At 39.0% G+C, this 9,230-nt stretch overlaps 1 protein-coding gene across 1 annotated transcript; it reads right to left on the reverse strand.

Moving 5' to 3' along the window:
- Positions 1-1,114: 1,114 nt before the first annotated feature.
- DNAJC28 (DnaJ heat shock protein family (Hsp40) member C28) lies at positions 1,115-5,972 on the reverse strand. Its single transcript, XM_027875587.1, has 2 exons — positions 5,915-5,972; positions 1,115-2,704 (listed from the first exon to the last, which is right to left on the reverse strand). Exon 2 carries the CDS (start codon positions 2,667-2,669, stop codon positions 1,518-1,520), a length of 1,152 nt encoding a protein of 383 aa, XP_027731388.1. The 5' UTR covers positions 2,670-2,704; positions 5,915-5,972; the 3' UTR covers positions 1,115-1,517.
- Positions 5,973-9,230: the final 3,258 nt, after the last annotated feature.

Below are 9,230 nucleotides of genomic sequence, written 5' to 3' on the forward strand. Positions count from 1 at the left end.
AGGAGAAGAGCCACACAGGATTAGGAGAAGTTGATGGGTTATAATCTACAGTACTGGAAGGAGTCCTCCCATCAATGAAATCAAAGTCATCAAAGTAGGAATTTATTTCAGACCTAATTACAACAAAGAATTTCAGCCTTCATGAAACTATAGAGAACTATAGGTCTTAGCAGCAACATAATTTCATTGTCATTTTGAATGAAATTCATAATGCAGTAATTTTTAATGTAATTAATAATGACCTTATAAATTAGCTTCAATATAAATAAAAATGTGCCTTATTAAACAACATAACCAACCACATATGCTAACTAATTATCAGAATTATCTCATTTTTGGAAAGTAGTTTTAACTATCATAAATACATTTGAAAAACTACTTGTTCCTCTAAAATCGGGACAATTTGCACAAGTTTCTCAACCACACATAAAACTAAAGCTAATAATTTGTCATATTTTAAAGGATGTCTGTCCTATTTCACTCATTTATCAGATTAATTTTTGTGAGCAAAGAAGCTATCAAAAAAGCCAAATTTTCTGAAAGTGGATAGACTATAAACATAACATCTATGGCCACTTCTTTCCATTTTCCAGGAAAGTAGAATGGCCCAAAAACAAATATATTTGTTGTTCTAATAATCACAGGGATTAGAAATGTTAATACCCCATTTTTCTGTTTAGGTTTTAATATTTCCATCTCATCCTTCTAGAGGGACTACCAATTGAAAAATATAGGTAGAATAAGAGAGAAATCTGGGAAAGTCAATTTTGTTCAATTTGTTAAAGCTTAATTTTACTAAATCTGAACAATTTTTCATCTTAAGAAATTAAAAGCTATCTCTGTTTAGGGTCTTTTAGGTTGATAAAATTGTTTCATCTGTTAAAGTATGGACACATTCATAAATCCATTATTGCTAATACAATACTTCATGTATACGCACTGTGAACTACCTGAAGTAGTCTCTCCTTTCATTCTGAGTATCTCTAGTAATAACTGCAGTAAAAAAAAAATGATCAAGCAATGAGGTACGTAAATCATTGAGAGGTGAAAAAACAGTTCAGCTAAACATTGGTTTGTTCATTTGGTGTGAATAGACACAGCCTTAAGGCAAAAATAGTTTAATAGTGGAAGCAATCTTTATTGACCTCATACCCTGAATTTACTATTCCCATATTCTTATCCTAGCTCATTTCACTCGATTACTAGTGTTCTTAAATCCAAAGTTTGTCAAATATGGTTTCTCCTCCCCACAAAATGAGTCCTCTTGGGTTTGTGGTCTTTGAATTGTTGGGGTTTTTTGACACGTAGTTGATGTGCACATGCATTCTAAAGACTAGTTGGAAATTTGTTCATTCAATACCTTCCAGAGTCACTGACAAACGAAGAAAATTGACAGACGGTCAGACACAATTTCTTGCAAGTGTGATAGCATATATCTCATTTTTGAGGTCAGCATATCTTTAAAAAAAAAAAGAAAAAAAGACTTTGAAACACAATGGCACTGAATCTTGAAATCCTCATATTTTATATTTCCATAGATTTAGCCATTTAAAAAAACCTTCCTTGACTCCAACCACTTTAACATTTTTTGTTTCGATGTTAGTTGTACTTTTATTATCCATATTCCCTGCTTCTATTAGGTTTTCATAATTTTTTAGGACTCTGGCAATTTCTTTCTCAGCATCAAAATGAACTTTTTGCCTGTTCAGAATGGGAACAATCAAATTAAAATAATTAATTCGCTTGTTTAATTTTTTAATATTTTCTTGAAACTTCTCACAATCTTGGCTCCACTGCTTTAGCTCACTTGATGTCATTGGATATCCAAGTTTATTCCTTGACACCAGAATGTCTTTTCTGAGTTGTACAATAGTATCTTTAATCTCCTTTTGCATTGAAATCCATTCTGGTTGGTATCCATTATCTATCAGAATCCTGTTCAGGTTGTGAGTCATAGGATCAATGTATGAGCAGCCAGAAAATTTTTTCAGGGGTTTTCCTTTACCACTGAGATTATCAAAGTCTCCTTTAGCCATTGACTCCTGAATGAGGTCCTCTACTAAGCGCTCAACTGCCTGAGTTATTTTTTGATTCTTACTTTGTCTTACATTTTTAGCAGTCACACTATTAGCATAATATTGGTTTTCCAGTTTCCGCTTTTGATATTCCATTACTTGTTCACTAGCACGATCTGCTCTAAATTGCCTATACTGTTTTTCTCGTTGGCTTGGAGTTCCCAAACCAAAACCTTCGTAACTTAAATAATGCCTATGTTGTGGTGTTTTATATTTGTGTATATCTTCATCCGCTTCTTCCTCAACTTTATTTTGTCTCTTTGTTTTCTCCATTACATGGTCAAGTACCATCCTATAGGCTTCTTCTATCTGTATAAATGCTGCAGAATCAGCTGTACTGGATCCACTATCTGGATGAAACTGCTTGGCAAGTTGATGAAAAGATTCTCTTACTTCAGCAGCAGAACAGCCTTCATCAAGGTTAAGTATATTGTAATATTCTGTGATGTTCCTTTGAGATTTATAATTTGACATCATTCTATTACTAATGATATAAGGACATGGAATAACTTTCATCCGGTTTGGAATCGTTGCTAAATTTACCAAAATAGAGTATCTTAATTTGGAGCTCATAATTATATATAGCCACTTCATGGTTGTTCAGATTCAGTTGCATTCTAAGCAATAACCTGTAAAATTATACAATCAAAAACAGGTTAAATAAAACCATATCATCAACTGTAACTTCACCTTCTTTCAACTATTTCTTATCTCTAATATTAAAAAAAGAAATGGAGGGATAAAATGGAATTTTCAACAAAGAATACTTACTTAAAATCACAATTGTGATTTTTGTTGTGAAGTAACACTGATCACAAAATGATCAATTCTCTAGTGATTTCACTAATAGCAATAGTAAAATATATTATTTATTAAGTGCCTGTTATGTGCAAGGGATTTGGCTGGGCACCAGAGATACAAAGACGGCAATTAAATAGTTCCCAGACCTTGAGGAATTTATATTCCATTTCTGGGGTGGAAGTGGGGGAGACACACATAAATACAGATTAGAATAATAGAAGCAGAATGGTACAGAAGAAAAATGGTGAATTTGGAGAGAGGGCCTGGGTCACCACTACTTAGAAAAGTCATTTAACCTCTATGTACCTGTGTTACTTCAACTGTAAAAATAAAATGGTCAGCTCTACATCTATAAAGGGTTGAGAGGCAACCTGGCTAGTGGATAGAGAGCTTGCTTTGAAGTCAGGAGGACCAGAGTATCCAGCCTCCAACAGATAATAGCTATGTGATTTCGAGCAAATTATTTCATCTCTCAATTCTGCAGTTAACTCTTTAAGACTAAATTACAAAGAAGGTGGGCGAATTTGTGTTAGTAGAAGGAATCCTCTTTAACTAAAGACATATCACAGGTCCTGTCCCTCCCTATTCCCTTTGAAGCTTTAAGGATTAAGAAGCAAAGAGATCAGATAGAATATTTGAGGAAGAATACAGCACTAAAAGGGGGTAGGTGGCAGAGACTAAGTACATCATGGAGGATGTTAAACTTAAAAGTAAATCTTTTGTTTTGCTTTTTGGTGAGGCAATGCAGTTAAGTGACTTGCCCAGAGTCATACAGCTAGTAAGGGTCAGTGTCTAAGGCTGGATTTGAACTCAGGTCCTCCTGACTCCAAGGCCAGAGCTCTATCTACTGTGCCACTTTGCTGCCCCTAACCTAAAGTAAATCTTGAAAGAATAAGGATTCTAAAAGAAATGAGGAAAGAGTACATTCTAGGCACCTGGGGATGTTTATGCAAATATATAGAGGTGGGAGATGGCATGGCAAATTTGGGCAACAGCAAGCTGTCCAAAATGAGTGGATTGTAAAATACGTAGGGCGCTAAGGTTGGAGAGAGGGCTCAATAAGATTGTTTGTTGTTGTTATTTAGTTGTGTCTGACTTTTCTTGACAACATTTGGGGTTTTCCTGGCAAAGATACTAAACTGGTTTGCCATTTCATTTTCCAGTTCATTTTACAGATGAGGAAACTGAGACAGATAGGGTTAAGGGAGGGCTAATACAGCTAGTAAGTATCTGAGACAGATTTGAAAACTCAGAAAGATGAGTCTTTCTGATTCCAGGCCTGGCACTCTATCCACTTTGACACCTAGAACCAAACTGTTGAGGGCCTTAAATGTGGAAATCAGTAACTCCATGGGGTCTGCTTGTACAACATCCTCATCTCTGTGCCTATCTTTTCACTCACATAACCACCACCTTGGCTCAGGCCCTCAAAAACCCTCATCTGTATTATTATAATAGTCTTCTAAAGCCTCATCAATATTTCACAGAGCTGCCAAAACAAGATGGATGGTTGGATAGATGAACAGACAAGCATTTAAGTGCCTACTATGAGTCAGGCACTGTGCTTGGTATTGGGAATAAAAGTTTCAAAGTGAGACAGTTTTAATAGGAGATAGAGCAGACAAAGGGGAGTGGGAACCAGAGAAACATGTTTCTGTCTGGCAAGTAACACTCATATTGATTTGATTACTGTAACAGGGCAGATAGCAAGATGTTCATGCTGGGTAGGCTTTGGTTTCAAGTCAAGTCAACCTACCTTTTGCCCCTGACCAGTTCCCCTGTGCCAGAAATGTTCTCCTCGTCTCTATCTTTCAGAATCCTAGCTTCCCTTAAGGCTGAGCTGTGGTGCCCTTAACTTAATGAAACCGTTCCTCATTATCCTAATATTAGTATGCTTTCCCTCTTTATTATTTACATTAGCAGTATCAAACTCAAATAAAAACAGATCACTAAACTTTAGTACGGAATCCAGCAGCATAATAATTTGGAAAACCACACATGAACATATTTTGCTGTATTTTTTTAATTTTAAAAATATTTCTCAATTACATTTTAATTTTGTCCAGGCTATGTGGCAGGCACTGTGCCAATCACTAGGAACACAACAGAGGCAGACAGCCCCTCTCCTCAAGGAGTTTACAATCTAAAGACAAGCACAAGATAGTATCTATCTCATAAAGGCAGAATGTTTGGTCCCCCACCAATGTTTTTTGCTGTTGTTGTTTGTTTTTAAAGAAGAGACCTGGCCCCAGAAGGATAGAAAAATCAACTAGTAAAAGCTCTTTGAAATTTACAAAGCATAAATACAAAGATAAGCCTACCCTATCTCCTAGGGTCTTCATAGATTTAGAGTAAATAATGCCAGTGCAAGTGCAAAATCTTCCCCGTTAAATTAGATAATCCAAGTGTTGTCCCCATTTTATAATTCAAGAAACTGAGGCTCAGTAAAGTGACTTGCCCCAAGGCATACAGCTAATACAATAGATAACAGTAGTATTCAAACCCAAATCCACATAATCCTATTCCCTAGAACTAGGGGGCAGCGAACAATTGACCTAAGTTTATAAAAAATAACTGGCTTCCTTGCTGTCCCACAAACAAGACGCTTCATCTCCCGACTCTGGGCATTTGCACTGGCTGTACCCTCCTCATCTTCCTTCAAGTCCCAGCTGAAATCCCACCTTTTGCAAGGAGCCTATTCCCGTCCTCCTTTAATGCCAGTGCCTCTGAGAACGTGTCCACCTTATATACTGTTTGCTCCGGGTTTGGGATCCCTAGCCCTTACTTAGCAGAGGGCCTGGTACACTGCAGGCGCCTAATAAATGTGTATTGGTGGTGGTACACACAACACGGGCCGGGGCGCCTGGGATTTAGTCTCTCCATCATCTGTGAGGTCCGGGGATGTCGCAGGGGGTGGAGAGGAGTTCGATAATGGGATAAACTGCGGCTACTCCAGTCCTTGGGGTCCCAGCCTAAGCGACCACCTGCTGCCCACCACAGCCCGCAGCGCCGGAGGCCGGGGCTCCCGCTGGGCTCACCTTACAGTCGGCCGAGAAGGGCTTCGGCGGCCCCCAGGCTCCCTCCCCGCCAACTGCGCCGCAGCGCATGCGCTTTCCCTCGATGCCCTTCTCGGCCTTCCTCTCTCCTTGGGCCGGTTCAGTTTCAGGCTTGGGGGTGGGGTAGGCTCCAGCCCAGCCGGTGGATCAGACTATCAGAACCTTTGCTCTGGAGGGTTCCATGCAGGGAGAAATTATCACTGCATGGGAAAGAGGGGAAGCATCGTGCCAACAGCACAGAGTATCTTTAATAATAAAGGGATTTATCCAACAGCATCAGGTCATTGTTTCTCCGAGCTGGTCAGTGGAGCTCTTAATGGCTGGGTTCTCTAACACTTCCCCCCGTTGCGGGAGATGGTTGAGCCTATTGGACTTGGGGGTGGGGGGAAGGGTGTAATTCTGGGTTGAGTTGCACGCGACGAATTTGGACACGTGGGATCCTTGGTCTATTTCTCTTTCTAAGGAAAGGAGGAGGGGAACAACAATGGGGTTGGGGACGAGGCCTGACCCTAGCAAGAAGGAAAAGAAGAATTTGGGGTTTTCCAGGATAGTCTGTTGTTTTCTTTGTATTTATTAATTATTACAGGGTTTGAACACCTTAAGTATTTGTTAACTAGAGGCCCTGGAAGTGTGTTTTGGGGGTTGGGAAGCAAGCTAGGCAACATTTTATACAATCAGAGGTGTGTTGTTAAATGTTTAACAGCGGGATCTTGGGGGGGGGATACTTACGTAAGCATCTTAGCTGAAGCTTTCCAGAATTGAGCCGAGACCTCCAAAACGTTAACTTAGGTGATTAACTGGTTAATGGTGAAAGAATTTCTGACTCAGCCATTAATTCTGTGTTCTGAGGGTGATTATTACCTGATAAGTTTGCAGATTCCACCCTGAGGTACCAGCTTTGGTTCCTTGCTAATGTGTCCCGGTTCTTTGTTGTTTAAATCTTAGATGTAAAAGGTATGACTATATCCATCCTGCTTTGTCCTATGTAACATTTTCGAAAGTGCTACTCATGGACCATTGGTTTTCTTTTTTTTCCCCTTTCTTTTTAAACCATGAGACTGTGCTTCCAGCCTATAATAAGCCAGTTATTAAAATGTCTCTGCGTTTTAATAAGTGTAATTGGTAGCACCTATCAACAAAACCTGAATAATTTTTTTCAGCACTGCACAACATTTGTAATAGTAATCTAATAATATTAACATTTTCTCCATTACTTTTTTAAATTTAGACCACAAAACAATAAATCAGACCCTGATTTGTAGAGTTTGCTGATTTCCAAGATGTTCAGCTCACACTGAAAATTTAACAATAGGGCCCTCCATACATCTGAACCACACACTTCATACTTTTCAAATAAGAAAAAGGTAATATGAATAGAGCTGGAGAGTTTTTCAGTAGTGTTACAAGAATTTTCAAGGTCCTTGCTAGACACTGCAGGAATAAGCCAGCACAGGTTACAGATAGGCAGATGAAGGGTGTGTAAATAAAAAGGTACATTTTTAGCAAAAGAATAAGATGCTTAAATTATTACAAAGCCTTTAGTGTAACCGTTGTGAAGACCACTCCCCCCCAACTTGTTTTCTTGACTTGCATTATTTTCTAGAGATGAAGCCCCCCTGAACTAACTTAACAGTGATCATTTGCAACTAAACTCTTATTAAGCTCTCATGCCCTTGAAGCTGAGTTAGTTCCTGCCAGTCTGCCCAGACTGATAAACTGTGGAGCTGGGACCCTTTCTTTCAGATAAGGATATACGTCCTCCCTCCACGATCCATCATTCCCAAGCCCTCTGCTCCCTTCTTCCTCCCATGCCACTCCCATTTGGGAAGGGATTGGTCTCCACTCCTCCCATGAGACATCCCCTTTTTGTTGTTACCCCATAAACATCCAAGGTATTGTCTGTAGAGCTAGCTCCTAGGAGTAAAGAGTTACCACATGCATGTTTCTTTCTCTTGTAATAAATCAAATTACTACTCCTCTTGTGGAGTCATGACTTTTGGTTAATATCATTTATACTAGACCAAAGACGGCATCTTTTTCAGTCATTTAATAAACACTATTGATTAGAGAAATGCAAATCAAAACAACTCTGAGGTACCACATTACACCCATCAGATTGGCCAACATGACAAAACAGGAAAATGATAAATGTTGGAGAAGATGTGGGAAAATTGGAACACTAATGCATTGTTGGTGGAGTTGTGAAAAGATCCAACCATTTTGAAGAGCAATTTGGAACTATGCCCAAAGGGCTATAATAATGTGCATACCCTTTGACCCAGCAATAGCACTTCTAGGGCTATATCCCAAAGAGATCATACAAATGGGAAAAGGACCCACATGTACAAAAATATTCATAGCAGTTCTTTTTGTGGTGGCAAAGAATTGGAAATTGAGGGGATGCCCATCAATTGGGGAATGGCTGAGCAAGTTGTGGTATATGAATGTGATGGAATACCATTGTGCTATAAGAAATGATGAACAGGCTGACTTCAGAAAAACCTGGAAAGACTTGTATGGTCTGATGCTGAGTGAAGTGAGCAGAACCAAGAGAACATTGTACATGATAACAGCCACCTTGTGTGATGACTAATATTGATAAACTTAACCCTTCCCGGCAATACAAGGATCTAAGACATCTCCAGAGGCCTTGTGATGGAAAATGCTATCCACATCCAAAGAAAGAACTATGGAAGTTGAATTGCTATTTTTTTTCTTTTCTGTTGAGTTTTGTTTCCTCTTTCTGATGGGTCCTCCTACTGGTTTTAATTTTTCCTTATAACATCACTGTGTGGGACAAAAGACCACCTACCCAAATTTGAATCAGAGTCTTGACAAGAATTGCAAAAAGGAAAGTTGCTTTATTGGCTTTCTCAAGAAAGGACACCCCTGTGTAGCCTAAAATGGCGTCAACCAGAGAGTGCAAGAGCGCTTTGTTTAAAATAGGTTTATATAGACCCTAGCACAATAGCCCAACCTGACCCCCTCCCTTTGGCCCATTGGCTGAGCCTCAGGGCACAATCTATTCGTGTAAATCTTCCCCAGTGATGAAGAGAACAAAGGAATACAGTAACCGCAACAGGTTTCCCTCCCTTTTGGGACTTATGACTTCAGTCTACTACCCAAGGTCATGTAGCTAGAGGATATACAGAATACACTATAGTTCAGGAATTCCTGCTTACATAACTAAAGAAAAGAAAAAGGGGGGGATCATGTCCTGAGGGGTCTTCACTGATACTGGTACCCACATACCCACTCAATCACTAATGTGAAAATATGTTTAATATGAATGTAAATG

This window comes from Vombatus ursinus, unplaced genomic scaffold, assembly GCF_900497805.2.
Source record: "Vombatus ursinus unplaced genomic scaffold, bare-nosed wombat genome assembly UNPS02014809.1, whole genome shotgun sequence".
Taxonomy (NCBI): Eukaryota; Metazoa; Chordata; class Mammalia; order Diprotodontia; family Vombatidae; genus Vombatus; species Vombatus ursinus.